At 30.9% G+C, this 19031-nt stretch overlaps 1 protein-coding gene across 1 annotated transcript in view; it reads right to left on the bottom strand.

Moving 5' to 3' along the window:
* Positions 1-19031, bottom strand: part of LOC145680807 (uncharacterized) — a 163658-nt gene that overhangs the window by 117613 nt on the left and 27014 nt on the right. The window contains exon 3 of the mRNA XM_081751878.1: positions 13605-13721. Within this exon, the coding sequence (XP_081608004.1) occupies positions 13605-13721 (117 nt within the window). The remainder of the gene's footprint in view (positions 1-13604; positions 13722-19031) is intronic.

The raw sequence follows: 19031 nt of genomic DNA, 5'->3' as shown, positions 1-19031 counted from the left end.
GGACGATGAATTTAAAAATATACCGAAAGATCAAATATCAGTGCAACATAATACTCAAAATATTATTATTATTTATAAATATTTAATACACTTTGACTTTACAGATCAAACAACAACAAATTTACAAGGTGTGAGAGATAGACTTGAATATGAACTTGAAGAAATACATTACGCCTTTTGCGAACTTTATTATGGTAAACGAAGCTCATTTATAAATGTGACGTATGTTTTGTATAGGCTATTAAGAAAACATGGTTTAGATATTGATATAAAGTTAAAAAAGGAAAAAAAAACTCACATTGTATTCAAAACATATTTCGAGAAATTTTGATTGGTAATACCATTTTCTATATAACGAATTATGTATATCTTTGATAATGTAATAAGAAAGGTGTTGCTAACATTTGTGAAGGGATATTACAGAATTTTGTTAAAAATTTTCATGCTAAAATTAGTGAAGAGCTATTACAGAATTTTGTGAAAAAGAAGGATTTAATAGTTTTAAAAGCATTAACGTTTCCATGTATGCTAGTAATGTCAGTAAATTTGAATTAAAATTTTGACGTCAAATAATAAAACCGGATGATTTTAAATACGAAGGAATTGTTAATGTAGCTAATTCAGTTGATGAGCAAGTTGTAGTAACTTTAGAACAACTTGAGTCAATAAATAGTCCATTAGAAATAGAATGACGTTTGAAGACACATACTTAAAGAAAGAGGAATAGTTATAAGACCAGAATTATTAAAAGTTAATTTTGAGATAGGATGCGAAGTAGATGAATACTGCTTTACATGATGCAGTTGCAAAACCTGATTCTGTAACGTCATGTCACCTTACCTCATAGTTAGATAAATTTGCTACAATAGAAGATTTCCAAATATCAAACAAAAAGCAAATATGTTTATTATGAAGAAGGAAACTATACATTTATTATGCCGATTAAGAAGTAATGGTGTAAATTATCCAATTTTCAGAATATTAAATCTATCTAATAGTTACAGATTTCCCCATTATAGTAAACTAATACATATAGCATCATATCCCGATATATCCCGTCTAAATATATATTTAGTTGATGATAATTTGATTGAAAATTTACCTTTTAGCTTTAACAAGAAATATATTAAGACGACTAAACCAAAAGAGAACGCTGCTATGGAAGAAGGGCGATTACTATTTGTTATTATGTGCATAGAAAGACAACTTAAATAATTTTCTAAATAATAGATAGAATGTATTGTTTTAAGTGTAAGAAATCAACAGATGCAAAAAGATACCATTAGAATAGATCAAACAAAGAATGGATGATATACCAAGACAGGTGTTTGTTCTGTGTGTGGTATTAATAAAACACATTTTGTTAAAGAGAAAGAGTGACTAAAAGAAGGTAAAAGTGTTAAAGAAGACATTATAGAGGAAATTCACAAGCCTCCAGGAAAAAAATATACTAGGCTAAAACTTGTTATAAAAGGTATTGATGATCTTTGGCAGCTAATCTTGTAGAAGTGGCTAGTGGAGTACTAAAAGGTGTTTCCAAATTAAAGAACGCCTATGCGTTTACTGTTTCTGTTAAAGATAAGAATGATGAAAATATTACAGAAGTGTTTGAATCAGTATTAAAAATTAAACATAGTAACTTACAAACTGCTAAAGTTAAAGAATTTTATAACAAAGACTTTAGCGAGTTGATGAAAGACTATAATATCAGTCATTACTCAACTTATGATGGCAAAAAACCTTCCATCGTATAACGCTTCAACGGAGCTCTTAAAAATTTATAAGAACTTTACTACGCAGGAATTTATGAATGGACGGAGATATTAACAATATTTGTTATCGAATACAATAATAAAGTACATAGAAAATTGGTATCAAGCCTGTAGAAATTAATAAAAGGAATGAGCAAATAATATTAGAGAAAGTATATAGGAAAAACTATAAGCGTGTTAAACCTAAATATGAAATTGATGATTGCGTTCGTATAGATAAATCTAGAGGTTTGTTAGAGAAAGGATATACTACTATCTGGTCAACAGAAGTATTGGGGATTAAGAAGTTATTCCATCTAATCCGACAACATACAAAATAAAAGATTTGGATAACGAGGATGTGCAAGAAAGGAACAATGAGAAAGAATTATTAAGAACTAAATACAAAATAAGTACCTTGTTGAAAAACTATTGCGTAAAAAAGGCAATAAAGCATATGTGAAATGGGTAGTTTTTGATAATACCCATAATAGCTTGATATATATAGATATGTTGTAATTTAAGTTTTGTATGTTTTATATTCTTACGATTATTACTAATAAAATGTTTCTAGCATCAAATGAAAAAGTGGTGGCCGGGTGACCACTATGACCCATAAAAATGAAATAAGATTATTTGCTTCGTGAACAATATGTGTACTATGGATAATTCTTTAACTTAAATGATATTTGCTACGAAATAATCAAATATCAATATTGGTATGGTTTGTTTGGTGATATCAAGTTGATCATAGATAAGAGTACTGGATACTTCAAAGCTACTAAGTAGTGTGAAGATGGTGGTAAGAAATTTAAACATTAGTTTGAAAATAAACAGTCTAAAGGACTAATAGAATATTACAAAAATAAGACCAAGCGTAGTAATATATATGATAAAAAAAGGAGGTAACGAAATAAGTAAAATAATATCTGGTTCATAAGATCACATATATTTACTTCAAGAAATAAACAAATGGACCTTTATAAAGAAAGAAAAATATACATCAGGTTACGTTTATATAGCAACTACTACACATCACAAACAAGGGAGTATATAAAGTAGGTTATATGAAAAACCTGGAACAACATTTAGATCGATTTATTGAGTATAGTTTAGACTTTGAACTATTTTATTATAAAGAAATCTATAAGACAGCACATGCTAAGAAATTACTTACTTATTTACAAAGAATTAGGTGAATTGAATTATAGAGGCGAATTTTTTATATGTAAATTGTTTTCTATCACAGAAATTATAGAAAAAATAAAAAATGCTGAATTAAGTGAAATGTTAAAAGGTTTGGCACTATAAGAAGAATAGTGATGATGGAGAAGCAAGTGTAGATCTGAATAACTTTTATGCATGATAATTATAAAAGTACTAACTAAATTCTCTATATCCTCTCTAATCTATATAATCACTGAACAGAACGGAAGGTGGCCAAGAGAACGTATTTTAAATTAACGAACAAAACCTACAGTTAGACATTGGCTAAGAAAAATCTTTCGCGAGGTTACTTTTTCAGCATACTCTCTTATAAGTTCTTCAGATAAATTTTGAGATGATGACAATTTATTGCAAGTGTGTCTATCAGCATGTTTCCGTATAAAATCTTCTGAATCCATAATCAAAAATTACTTCTATATCAATTTTATCAACAAACTCAGTCAAAAAATCTTCAGACATGGATTCATAACACACATGTTTCTATCAATTTTATCAACAAATTCTCTTATAAAACTTTCTGATAAATAAAAGCGCACAATAATCCATGTCCAATCAAGCTTATCTGCAAATTCCCTTACAAAATCTTCTGATAATTATTTTTGTCATATGATTCTCAATTATCATTATCATTATATTTACCACTGAAATCATCTGTAATACCTACTAATTCATAGTCATCTTCATGCTCATTATAACATACAGAAGATCATTCGTCATCTCTTTGCGTATTTAGCACCTCATCCGATAACTTCATATTATGTTCAGAAAGAATGTGATGTATAAGATACTTCTTATTTTCATTAGTAACTGTTTTAATCAAATGTTCTAGCATATCATCAGAAATGGAAAAACTTATTAGTTGTGCGTTCGTCATTATATAATCACACATGATCAAATACAGGTTTTAAGAGATAAAACTTGTTTAGCATCAATCAGATTCGATTACAATTCCTCTGTATGTAAAAATATAAATTATATATATATATATCAGCTAACAAAACTAAAATCATTTAGCAATTATGTTATCAAAGTGAACACTGTATTATGCATCTCAAAGTAGTTTATTTAAATGCAAGTAATGTATTCGCTAGAGTAATGGTAAAATATTCTGCTGGCCATGATCTCTGTTCTTCTGAGACTGTGAGAATAAAACCTAAAGACACTCATTTACTTCAAACTAGTATTTAAGTGGATATACCAAAAAACACCTTGGGAAAATGTTTTCTAGAACAACTTTGAGTTTCAAAGAAGATATAGAGGTATGTACAGGTATTATAGAAAGTGGATATCACGGAAGAGTTATGGTAGTAATTAATAAAAGAAAATCGATAGTATGATCTATCTCTGAACTATTTAGATTTAACACAATGCTTTAATATTTTAACCTCCCCCCTTACGGTGAAACTGTTCTTCAAAGATTTCAGAAAACTGCACAGTTAGAATCAATAAAACACGAATCATTATAAATTGAAGTAGTTGTAGAGTTTGATAACGAAAGCGGAAGAGGTTCTGGAAGTTTCGGATCATCAGGTGATCTCTACCAAAATAGTATCTATATAGAAATAAAAAGCTCGTTAGGTACCCTATCTTAAATTCTAAAGAAAAAAGCTTTTTTAAAACGTTGTATCCTTGGAATCCCTATCCACTATTCTCCATCAGAAAACTCTCTAATAAAATCTTCTTATAAACGTGAACATGAGCTAACTTTGTCACAATCAACCTTATCAGCAAACTTTCTTATTATAGCTTCAAATAATTTTCTGTTTGAAATAATCCTCGAATCAACCTTATGAGGAAACTCTGATATGAAATCTGATAATTCATTACATGTAATAATCAACCAGTTAACTCTATCTGCAAACTCTCTTATGAAATCATGAGGTAAGACGTCGTACGTTAAGTCCTCCAAATTGATCTTATTTTTGTATTTACGTATGATGTCTTCTGCAACATTTTCACTAAAACGCATATAAAAATGCTTATGTGTTAGTGTATCTAATGGTTCATCTGACAATTTCATAGTGTACTTCTGAATCATATTTTGTATAAGGCGTTTGCTATCTTCTTTAACAGCTTTTTAAAATAAATGATCTAAAATTCCAATAGCAACCCAGGAGTTGATCAATTCAGTATTATTATTATTATCATCATCATCATCAAAATCTTCATACTCATCTGGGTTACATTAAGTATCATCTGTATCTTGCTCCACATTCATTAAGTGATCATCATCATCTAAGTAATGATACACATGATTAAATACAGGTGTAAGAGATAATACTTGTTAGCAAGTGACAAGTTTGATTACGTTGTTCTGTAAAAATATAGTTAATTTTACTTTTAAATATTTTCTATAATAAATAAAGGATATGGATTGCGATTTAATACATGATCAACGTAAGCTTATTCACGTAGGCCTTCTACTTCTAACAGTACTAATAGGAAGACAAGTACTATGAATATAAAAGAAAGTATTGCTAGAGGAAATAGTTTTGAAAGAGAAAGAGAATGCAGAACTAGAATCAAATTGGGATAGTGATAAAGAAAACGAATCTGTATAGGGTCATAAAGAGGCAGATTTTTAAATACGTAATTTAGAATGTAATTATCTATGGCATTTTGTGATAATCTCACAAAAGCCGCTTTATAATAAATAGGACGAGTAGCGTGAAGAAACAAATTGAAATCAAATCAGAATTTGCAAAGACAAAACGAGAAGATGAAGTATTTAGATAAATGTAGTGTAGCTGAGATAAGGAGTATATCTAAAGAGAAGAGTATAAGAGGTTATTCCCGACTGGGTAAAGCAGAACTTATTGGTTGTATTAATAGGTATGAAAATGAAGGTAAACAAAACAGATTGAAGTTAGCCCAAACATTTTCGTTTGAAGATGACATCAATGGAGAACCAAAACCGTAGAGACATGGTAGAAAAAAGTCTTTACATTATTCGCATGTGAAGACGAAGTAATTGAAGAAACTAAACAAGAACGAGTACGTATTACTGTAGAAACAGAAGAAACAGTATCAAAAAGAAGATTGCAGACCATCAAACTCGGTAACATAGGTGGATATAAAGACCCAACATAATTTTTCAGATGTAAGTGCTAGATCAGGTATTAAAATCAAAGAAGAGCTGATGTTGCAATCTCTTAAAGTTAATCTTGTTTCCATTTGTGGTTATATTAAAGAAAAATAAGTACAAAAATTTAATTTTAAAATATCAAATGAGAGAATATTAGAATCAACTGACTTAGATGAATACATATACCATGATAAACGAAAACTTCGTAGGGAAATGTGAGAATTTCAAGGTAGAGGATCAGGATGGACATTGCAACAAATTAAACACTTAGGAATCAGAGTAAAGAAATATGTATCATTGGCAGCTTCTTCCCATAATGAACTTCCTAACCCAATCAAAGATAAGAAAACAGTAGTTAATGTTAAAGATAATGTCAATATTTTTTTTATATTCTATGGCAAGTAACTTAAAACGTATAGCCTATGAATCACATCCTCAAAGACCTTCCAACTATATATAACTTGTTAAAGAATTAGAAAATAAGTATTGTGATGGGGTTGAATTCCCTGTACAATTAAAGGAAATAGTAAAGTTCGAAAAGAAAAATAGCATATCAGTCAACGTTTATAGCTATGATAAAAAATATAATATATATTCACTTCAAATTACGAAACATAAAGAAGAAAACATCTTAATCTATTATATATAAAAGATGAAAAATAGTACCGTTATTGCCAGGTAAAAACTCATCAAGATTAATAAGAAGTCAAGTAACATAACATCATGAGAATTTGTTAACAAACATTTTAGAAATTAAGAGCAGTTGCAAAACATGAGCTGTATTATAAAGAACTTGAGGTTGTTCGAACAGAACTTCCGAAACCATATGACAATCAAATAGAATTTCAAAACTATAATCAATTTTTAATAGTACCATTTCCAAGATATGTTGATTTCGAATTGATATTATGTAAAATGAAAATAGAACATAATCGTTCAAATACAATAAAATACCGAAAACATGTTCCACTGTGTTTCTGGCACTTTATTAAGTACTCAAATAGAGATTAAAAATGCCCTATTAAGTATATTGGTCTAGATGCTCCGAGAGTGTTTGCTGAAATGTTGCAAGACTAAGTAATAGAAATAAAGAAGGTATACAATCATCATCACCTTGAAATACGTATTCTAACTGACGAGGAAGGAGAAGTGTATAAAAGCTGACATACTTCTCATGTATGTGAGAGAAATTTAAGTGATTTACCACCAGCATTTGAAAAGCAAATCAATACATTAAAAAATAAGATACTATTCTCAAAATATAAAGATGATATGAGAGAGAAATAGAAGAATGGAAATGTGAGTTAAGAAGATGTTTTTGTAAGATAAAGAATAATAATGCAAAGAAAGAGATCATAATCATTTAACTGGAAAGTGCAGAGTGCAACTCACAATTATTGTAATTTGAACTACAAAAAATATAATTTTATTTCGGCATTTATTGACAACTTAAGTGGTTATGATACTCATTTCTTTGTTAAAGAGCTTGCTTACGATACAAACGAGATACAACTAATTGCTTATAAGGAGGGAAAATATATAACATACTCGAAATACGTAAAAGAATGAAAAGAATGGGATCTATTTACGATCTCTATATTTATTTAGATTTATGTCAAAGAGTTAAGCCGAATTAGGGGATAACCTTCAAAAGAGCTATATACAGAAGCATCAATATACTTTCAGATTATGATCTATTACATTTCGTAATTCAAAAATGTGTGTATCCATATGATTATATTGTCTCAATTGAAATATTGGAAGAAACAGAACTACCACCAAAAGAAATGTTCTTAATAAGCTTATCCAAACTCATATAAGTGATCAAGAGCATGAACATGCAAAAGAGGTTTGGAAATTATTCAATATTAGGAACCTTGCAGAATATACCGAACTTTATAAAAAAACGGATGTGTTATTATTAGCAGACGTGTGTGAAAACTTTTGAAACGTATGCATAAAAGTTAATGGTTTAGACCTTGTTTGGTATTTCACTGCTCCTGGCTTATCGTTGGATTCAATGTTAACAATGACAAAAATCAATCTGGAAATGTTGATGGATTATGGTAAGATATTAATGATAGAGAGAGGTATAAGAGGTGGAATCTCACGATGTAGTAAAAGGTACGTAAAAGGAAACAATAAATATATAAAAAGCTATAACAAGAATGAATGTTCAAAGTTTATATCATATTTAGATGAAAATGATTTATTATCTTTGTACTATCAGTCAAAAAATGCCCTATTAAGACTTTAAATTGGTTAAACCTTATATAGATGTAATGAATATTCCACACGATTCCGAGATAGGTTACATAGTAGAAGTTGATTTAGAATATCAATGTGTCTACATAATAAGCACTCAGATCTACCTTAAGCTTCAGAAAACATGTGTCAACAAGGATCATACCAATCAAAATTATTAACGGCACTTCATAACAAAGAAAGATACTTTATTCACTATAGTAATTTAAAACTTTATATGCCACTTGAAATTCGAAATGAAATGAAATCTTTAAGTTTTACGTCCCACGGTTATGCCGGTGAGGCTAAAGGAGACGGTGATAATGAGAGATGAATGAAAATGGTGGAATGAAGAAAGTGGGAGGAAACGGGATTGAAATTCGATTAAAGAAAGTTCATAGAGTATTAAACAATCAGGTTGGTTATAGAAATATATATATTTGAATAGTACTAGAATTGAGAACGAAAGCTAAGAATGATTGCGAGGACTTTTACAAATTAATGAATAGTAGCGTATTCAGAAAGACAATGGAAAATATTAGAAAGAGACCATGTATTTCCTTAGAGTGTGATCCGAAGAAGGTAGATAAAATAATAGCCAAACCAAGATTTGAATACAGAACAATATTTACTGAAGATGTGTGTGCGATACATATAAAGAAAGAGAAATTACAATTCAATAAACCGATATATGTTTGAATGAGTGTATTGGAATTATCAAAATTATTAATGTATGATTCACATTACAACACTATGAAACCAAATATGGAATCAATATAGATTTATGTTACATGGATACTGGTAGTTTTATATATGAGATAGAAACACATTACGTCTACAAAGGCTTGAAGGAAAATGTTGATGTATTTGATAAAAGCGAATACGAAAAAAGCAAAATATATATGGAATACACTAATAAACAAAAAAGTATTAGGCAAAATGAAGGATGAAAACAATGGGAAAATAATGATTGAATTTAGTGTATTCCAATCTAAGATGTATGCTTGAATACAAATTAAAGAAAACAAAAAGGAAAATGAATAACTAAATGTATAGTAGCGATAGGGTTGAAGTTTAATGATCATAATAGAACTCTGTTCCATAGTATAATACATATTAAGGTGTACACCTTACTTTTAGTCATGAGCATGATGTATATACTATAGCTGTTAATAAGTTAGCGTTAGATCCGAGTAATGATAAAATATATATTAGAGGATGGTGTAAATATTTTAGCTTGGGGTCACTATAGGATAAAGAGAAATAAATGTATTCTTAGATATAAATATGTTAGTATTAAGTTGGATAGCCCTACAATGGACACATTACAAGATAGAAGAGATGTGCATGTAGTTTTAGATATAAGTATAGTTATGGATATACACAGCTTCATCTTCCAAAGTACTGTGGTCAGTGATAGACTAAATGTTAATGCATTAGGAAAATCTTAGCTCAACCTACATTCAAGGTCGCTTGAATTTTTGTTCTAGCTAATAAACTGCCATCTTATAACAAATCAAAACTTTCGGATTTTTTAGGGTAAATTTTTGAAAAATCGAAAAAATGTTATACTTTAGAAATGTTTTAAAATTGTATGTACTATATGATATTCTTTCTTATTTTTCGAATATAGTAATAAATAGCAATGTTATAACAAATCAGAGTTTTCGTAATTTTTTACTCGTAAATCTTTGAGAAATGGAAAAAATGTTATTCCTTACATATTTGTCAAAATTTTATTCATTTAGGATAGTTTTTTATTTTTCAAATAGGGTAATAAATAGTAAGATTTTAAATATATTACTTTATCCTTTATGTTATGCAATTTGTTAATAATATAAAAAAAAACAGTCGAAAAATTTTTATTTCCGCCAGTTTTTGTATTTGGAAAATTGATCAAATAGAACCTATTTTATTAAGGATTTTCTATTTTAACATACTATATGTATATACTGTATATCCAACTCACAAATGAAAACTTCAAAGAAAATCGGCATGATTTTTATTTATGGAGACATCACATTGAAGCTTAGGAGATCAATATAACCATCTTGAAAATGTTTGGGTCATATATGACAGTTTTGTTCAAGTGAGTTGCCAACGGTACAATTTTTGAAATGACCGCGATACATGATTTTACAATGGATATGCTGATAGTAGTACTGTATAGGAATGAGGCTTATCCTCAAGTGAGGATAGTCATCATGATTATTTGATGTTGTATGATACTCATACAGCTTCCATATACAAGAGACGGGGATTACGTAAACTAATGACGTCGTCTATTCTCGATAGATTGCATCACTGGCAGAAATTACGTTGTCTAACAAGACTATGCTGCGTCATCAAAACGCCATCTGGTGGACTGAAAAAGAGTGCTTCTATCTGTATGCGTGTTTGAGAGACTTCATTGCGGGGAAATATATATGTATGCTTTCCTCAAGTACCTATGAAAAGAGTATCTATGTAGTTGCGAGGAGTGCGGATGACTTTGGTTTTGCTACTGTTTAGAAACTTGCTCCATTGATGACGCTAAGGAGCTGCAAGAGAGGGTGCCTTTCCTACCTATAGGTACAAAACATTCATTTGTAATACAAGTATTTTCTTTCCCTACAAGTACTTTTCATTAGAGTTGAGTTGAGTTTGATTTTAACGTCCCGTTCAGGAGCTAGGTCATATGAGACGTGGACCTACAGATTAATGTGGAATCCGAACCCCATGAGTTCCCGCCGGGAATCGAAACCGGGTCTCCCGTACGCTAACCGCTCAGCCACGGAGGAGCTCTACTTTTCAATAGATCTTGAGCAATTTATGTTATCAATGATGTGCAAAGGCAAGCCATAGAAACTAATTTATAGTGTGAAACTGCGACAAACTTATGCATACGCTAGGGTCAATAGTAAATTTAATAAAAGATGTCGAAGTTGTTTAACTTAATTACTGCGGTCAGTGACGGATGGAGTAACAACAATTGTAATTATGTAAATGGTTTTGCGCTATCCTTTTGTGGTAAATATTACTAGTGAAACTACTGCCCTAAATAATACTGTATAGTGACGTCTTTCCTAAAAACCATTGGCAGTCAGGGGTGATACGGGGGAGGTTGGGTAGAAGAAACAATTACCCTCTACTTTTAATCTAATTATTTCTTGCGACTAATACTTTCAGACGAATACACAATATACGTCTATGTATTAGCATTATATGTCTTACCTAATTTTTAATTAATATTTACATGCAATATATTCAAATTTTGTCAACATTCAGAATATATGTCAGATGAATTTTAAACTTAATAATTGCTAATGTGTTTAAGGGATAGTATAAACAAAATCAACTTTTTCACTTTAACACAATTATGTTATAACGTTACAAATGGATTGACGGATAGCAAAAAGTTTGTCCCAAATGAGAATCGACCTGACTATCTTATGATTAGAAGTTTCGTGTTTTATCAAGTGATCTAATTAAATAACCCTGCGGAATTCCTTCCAGAGGAAAAAATCTTGCATTTGTAAAACAATCACTTTCATATATGCAGATCATACTGCTCTCTTTCTTTTCTTTTATCGTTTTTGTCTCCCTTATTTTACCACGTATATGAAAACTATCTTCAATGTTTTTCCTTCTAGTGGACATGATTCGTAGATATAGAGAAACACATAATGCAACCAGCATACCCTCAGAGGAGTACAGCGTGTCGAACTATTGTATCCTAACGTATTTCAGTGGACGTTAATCTTGATATGCTAATCGACTTTCAATATTTCGGATTACGATTAAAAGAAGCTGCACATCTCCTGTTGATTGCAAAAGTTGGCTTAGATGTTTGGACCTGTCATCCTGAGTTTATTGTTTCTGAAGGTAACCGAACATGAACTTTAAAACTTTTCAGGTCATAACACCATAATCAATGCAGTTATTTGTTCTGGAATTGGCTGTGCATTAGAGAAGTGTGATGGAAAAAAGGAACATTCGAGAACTGTGATTTTTGATCTTTATTGTATGCAAGTTATAAAAATTATTAGACTACATATTTGTATCCTTATCAGCCATGAGAATATAAACGAAAAGTTAAGATGGCAGAAAACTTCCTCCAGTTGTACAGTCAAAATAAATTATTCATTCATTGATTGGGGTTAACGAAAAATTTGATCAGGTACCGTCATTTACCACTATTATTAAAATGTATAGCAACAAATAAATCATGTTTTTAAAGAGCAGCCGTCGTCATAGCAATGATCGATTACATAATTTCCAGAAGAATAGAAATGAATAAAACTCAGTCAAAGTCATATAAAATTAACAACAAATATAATCAAATTCAAAAATTAGACAAGGATGATATCATAAAGAATAAAGATAATACAAAATAAATGACAAAATTAATAAACATAACCAATGTTGAAGAAAGTAGTAACTAAATCGAGAGTCTCAATGCATCTTAACAATTTTAATTATGTTAATATCTCAGTAAAAATCTGTCATGCACGTTAGTGAGAAGCCAAACTTAGATTTAAAATATTCGATAGTAATAATTTTTTTGAGAGTTTAATCTATTACAAGCATTCTACATGTCAGTTCCAAACATTCGGCTTAATGTTTCAGTCTTCACTATAATATACAGAGTGTGCAACAGGCAGTAAAATTAATGTGTGAGATTAATGTGTGAATTCTGACAGTAAGGACACTTTTTCTCCACAACTGATGGTAGAAACGTGTACAAGTTTTTCAAAAATGTAATTTAGATAATTATGCATATTTTCTACAACCTAGTTGGAATGCGGTTTGTGACGATAGCGTGGATGGAACTGCTAGAAACGGTGAGGGCTGTTCAAATGATGGTCCTAGGTAACACTTACAAATAGTTTTTCTTTTTTTTACAAGAAGACACGATTCTCCGAATTCAGACATGTCTCAGAATACACCACGCATGCTGACACACGTTGATGTAGCTCACAAGAATATGTTTAATTAGAGTATGCTTATAGGAACGTTGCAAATATTTGGAGATAACCATAGGGCATAGGAGGAATAACATTCCTGTAAGGGAACGAAAATAAAACTTATTCGCCTAACAGTGCATACTGAACAGAGAATCAGATGTTGGGAGAAGTCGTTTCGAGGCTCCTTTATTGTCAAACTATCGCCAATGTGTTCATAGTTATCATCACTTGTATCTTAAAAATTAAATTTAAACAACTTCGAAACATCCTGCAGTAACCTTATCATATTCTGCTCTAAGAAATTACACATTTACTAGTACAAAGAATATAGAAACAAGGTAGTGAACTTACCACAAATTGTTTCATCACTATAGTCAGAGCAATCAACTTCTTCATCACACACAAGATCGCTTGGAATGCATTGTCCTGAATTACATCTAAATTCATCTGTCCCACATGTACGCTTTGCTAGTAAAAGAAAAGTGTTTCAAATTGACAAGTATTCATTGTGATAATATTCTACAAGTTAGAAATTCCCGACATATTAGACGTATGATTTTATTTAAACTTATTCTTAAAAACGCACAGTAAAATTATGAATCTTTAAAAATTTATATAGTGTTTGCTGTAAACGCAGAGTCTATCTGAGGAGTTAGCACTAACACTAGTGACTCGTGAGATATTCTATCCTTAGGAGACTTTTTGAACTTCTACTTATAACCTTAGAATGGATATTTGAAAACGTACTTCTATTTCGTAAAGCTTTGTGGGAAGAGAATAACCTCTCCAAATTTTACATTAATATATTAATATTATATGTTCTGCGAATGTAAGTCATTAGTCTAATTTGTTCCCAGTTGGAAAGATTTGAAATTTTACACATAATCATGCTTTGAATCTCTACATCTCGCATAACTCCCAAAATGATCGAAGTCAAATTCATGTGTCAGGACACAATAGTGAAGATCTAATCTTTTAAACTAAACCCTGGAGAAATTATTTAAAGTTTCAGTTATACTGGGCTCCATTAACGAGAGGTATTTTTTTAAATCCATGGACGGTCACTCTGCTATTCCTCCGCCGTATGCCTAAGCTTAGCAGGTAATGTAATTATGTGATACCAGTAATACCTAGTTCCTATTTGAACTTCTTAAGGCAATATGCATTACTTTCAAGTTTTTAAATATTTTTAATACTTATACTTGTAGAAATTGATCATGGAAGCTGCGGCAAACATAACTGTTTTTTCCGTCGAATTGACCTTCATCTTCAATATTTAGAAACAACGCTATAAGAAATGACAAGACAAATTGAGTGATCAAGCACAAATCAATCTCTGTAATGAAGCTAGAAGTCCTAAAATAATAGTTAAATTACTGTTATATGGAACACAATTTTCTACACGAGATTTTGTCTACGACAAATTTTCCTACTAGAAACCAAACACGAGCCTACCCTCGCAAAGTGCTGCTGATTTTTTATGGTGTTCACATGGATCAATTGTTTCATGCAGAATCTCGACATATATTCCAAAAGAGACCCATCCTCATATTTATATTAAAAGAAGATGAAACTTACCGTTAAAATACCAAGTACTTTTCAACATATTGTGTGTCAATTAAATAACCTTTTTTTTCTGTTCAGCTTGAAATTAACTTACTAATAAATAATAATAAAAATAAAAATTAGGCAATTAGTATCAGAGTTTTTCAGTCCTAATATATTTGTACTCAATCTCTGAAGTCTTTAACCCGTTTCATTTATATCACGTTTTTTATGATAGTCTTAACCGAATTTGAAGTGGATAATATTTGGATAATTGATGATACACATCTCCTGCAGCAACGAAGTTATATAAAAAGTAGTCTTACGAGCTGGCTTTTGATTTAACAAGGTGTGCTGATACTTGGAATCGACCTAGGGTATCCTCGTCAAAGATTCGTGCGCGAATCAAATACAGTTGCAACGAGTAAACTCACTGAAAGTAGATGACACCATGTGATTTAGTATGCCCTTATTCACCCTTTCAATTTGTTTGTTGATTGGTTGATTTTTATCTAACTCTAGGATAAGCTATCAGACGTATAGTTTAAGGAGAGAGGAGAATTCAGACGTTTGAAGTATCTACCGAGAACAGAACATTGTTGTGGCTCTATGGTTAGCGTACTCGCTTTAGTTGCGGGATATAAGATTCAATTCCCAGCGGCAATAGGTTGTTGGGATAACACCGTAAGTTGTAGATTCAAGTCTATTACAGCCATAGTTTTTAAGTGACAGTTAAATCTAATCTAAGAACTGTCCTTTGAGCTCAGAACCTCATCCAAAGTATAGACATTAGGTATTTTATTTTTCGTTTATTTTGGTAGCAGAATTTGAAGCACAAAATTTGTCAACATTTTTTAAATTTCCATTTCTCATGAATATTTTTATGACATTTTATCTTAATACAACGTCTTCACTACACATCGTTTTCCTTGCTGACATTAAGCAAAGGAAAGAAACGTCATACAGAAACATCTAAAAAAATTAAAATTGCCCATAGTTTCCAAATTCTGGAAACAAGTACCAAATTTGTCTTGTTATCCGGAGTTGATTTTATCTATGTATTCCGCGAATAGTGCAACGAACATGGATTTTTTAAAACTATTTTTAGTAATAAAAGTTGAATAATACCACTGGAATTTGAACGTTTCTGGGCAATTCGAAGCTTCATGGTATAATAAAATATCCAATTTTATTACCGTTTGCAAATGAAACTAAAAATAAAAATAGATAAATATATTTTTGCCTAGTGAGTATAGAACACTGTTCAACTTTATTTGAATCGCATATAAAAATAAAAATTTCACTAATACTATAAAAATTACAAACTACGAAGACGCAGAGCATACCTCAACCTTTCCCCCCATTGTTGGTAAACCAATATACAGAACGCCATTCCTCTCGTTAGTACTTCTCCCACTATTCGTTACTACTCGAATTTCTGGTAAAAATCACTTTTCCTTCACAGTTATTTTAGAGATAGCAAGTTATTTTATTTTTAGTGTTTTTAAAAGAGGGTCACAAACTGAAAAATTTTGTTCTTGTGATTAAAATCGGGAAAGAGGGTTACATAGACTTATGTTCAAAAATGCATACTTTCATAGCTAGAGGTGCCCAAAATCGTGTGTTAATTAAATTTTAGAACCGAATATCTTCACGGACATTACCCATTGAGCTAGAAAGGTATTTTAATGCCTTAACCTAAAACATACATGGTTAGGAAATGTTCAGTGCATGCATAAAGGAGTACGTAACACGAAAATTAGTGCTCCTAGTTATTCGGCTAAGAGGGAAAGGTATGATTCATCGCAGATGGAAATTACTTGCCAAAAGTAACACAACGTCATTCACTGATTATCAATGTTTTGAACAGAATAAAGATGGTGAATTTTTTTCTAAGTTGTCCGTGGTTGCCTAACTGCAGCAGGATTGAGTTTAATGGGCGAATCAAATGAAATACTGTAAAATAATGACATATGCAGGGTCAAACCCATAATGATAAAATGACCATAACCGCTTAATGTACATGAGTTATATTTGTCCGATATATACATTTAGTACAGGTCTCTTATGATACTTAAATGATCATTACTAGTAACATTGTGGTAATTATCAAGCAAGAAACTAATAAATTGCAAGAATTGTGTTTGCATCGTTGAAGGTTGTTTTATGGAACTCAAAGTCATAATTTTTATTTGATGTTGCTCTGTCCTTGTATATCGAATTTATTTGTAGTTTCAGCAGATTTTTGAAGGTTTGGTAAATGGAGTTTGGTTTGTTGATAATTATTTAATGTATTTAAGTGCCATGACACCAAATTCATGAAAGTTTCTACAGCATATGGAACAAAAATTACGTTGGGACATCCGTGTGAATTGTACTTCAAGGTACCTTGCTAATATTTTAGGCTTGTTAATTCCTTAACTTTTCAAACATTTCCTTTATTGAAAAACAAATAATGGCTCTTTCAAGAATATTTACCTTATCCTACATAGTACTGCAATTATTGATTTCTCCAGGATCTTCATTTGAACTTGAATATGTCTCGAGTTCACAATTTTTTATCTCCTTTCAGGGATGTCAAGATTAAGTGAGTTTCTTGTAAAGGACAAAGAAACAATTCAATTTTTGCATGCGGAGAATAGTGATAATGAGGACAAAATCTTCGCCTGTACGAAGTGGATATATTGTTCCTGGAAGAAGATATTACAGGAGTGGCAATTATTATTATAGATCCTGATATATCGCACTCCAATCTAAGTTCGAATGGGAAAGCGACAAGTCTATCTACCCAAGCGGAGCAGGATATTGAGAAATGGTCAAATTGGCTACCTCAGATGCTAAACGTTATGTTCTTGTTTTCAAGTGGAAACGTCAGTTTAAGCCTCGACATTTCTCCGATAATAATTTCAGTTTTACAAAGAAAATCTAATTTTCGATGTAGAAGAGAGTCGTTGTGCACATAGACTTATTGATATTTTTTGGCGGTCATGAATTTTAACATGTTGGTTGATCATATAGTTGGAGAATGTGTGAAACACGGTGAGCAACATGGTGTCGCATTTAGCATAAACAGTTGTGTGAGTTGAAAGCATTTCTTAGAATAAACGTTCTAATGAGTTATCTTGTTCTTCCAACATTTAGGAATTATTGGTCGAGTGAGCCTGATGTGCTTATTGTGTACGTTGCTTACATAATGATACTACATCATATTGAAGAATTTCGAAAACATTAACATTTTTCTAATAACGAAACTCAGACAAAAACAACAGTCCATCGTCTGATCGTGCTAATAAGATGAGGCCTATAATAACTAATCTAACTAAAAGTTTCCAAAATGCTTTGAATCGAACTAAAACTCAGTCCATAGGATTTATGTTGGTTAAATGTCAGGGTCATAATATTACGAAAAAATATATAAACAACAAATCAATAAAATGGTTCTTCAAAATGTAATGTAGATGTGATTCATAAACTGGTTACCTCTTTGAATATGATGTGTACACAGCGAAGAAACATGATAGAATACCAGAGGTAGATCTTGGTGAATCAGTTGCTTTGCACCTAACAAAATCAACTTGAGGCTTGGGTTGCGAAGTGTATGTTGATAATTTCTTTAGTTCATCTACTCTACAATATATGTTAGCAGAAAAGAAGATAAAAGGGTGTGGGACACCCATAAGTGCAGCCAAGTTTACCCAAAACCTTTCCAGCTGACAAGGACATGAGAAAGGTGATATTCACTTCGTTTGATATAAATGACCAGTACTTCATTAGGAGAAGGTTACTAACTATACCTCTAAACAGAAGAGAAAGACCTGAAAGTGTAGTTCCACCAAAAGAATTAGAGCACTGCTTGATCAAAGGGCAGAAACGGAAGCACTGTACAAATTATACCTTAAAAAAATAACTGTATTAACAATGTGTGTTCAGTCTGCAATTTGCTTGTGTGTTTTGTAGTGGGTTGTAATGGTTTTCAGACATACACTAACCAACATTATGGTGAGACAGAAAACTTAAATGCTATTTTCTTTTATTTCTGCGTTGCCAGACTTGCAGTAAATGGGAAATTTGTAATGGAAATTATATATACAAGTTTTCAGAAATCTGTACAATTTTGTACCTTTGAAGAACATTCGGACAAATATATCTCCTTCAATTTTCCGTATTTAACAGTAAAATATTGTAAAAATTAGCAATTAATATTTATATTTACTCCAAAATCTACAACAAATA

The sequence above is a fragment of the Thermobia domestica genome, chromosome 3 (genome assembly GCF_964235325.1).
Source record: "Thermobia domestica chromosome 3, izTheDome1.hap1.1, whole genome shotgun sequence".
Taxonomy (NCBI): Eukaryota; Metazoa; Arthropoda; class Insecta; order Zygentoma; family Lepismatidae; genus Thermobia; species Thermobia domestica.
The sequence above is the reverse complement of the archived record's forward strand: the minus strand, read 5'-3'. Positions and strand labels throughout refer to the sequence as shown.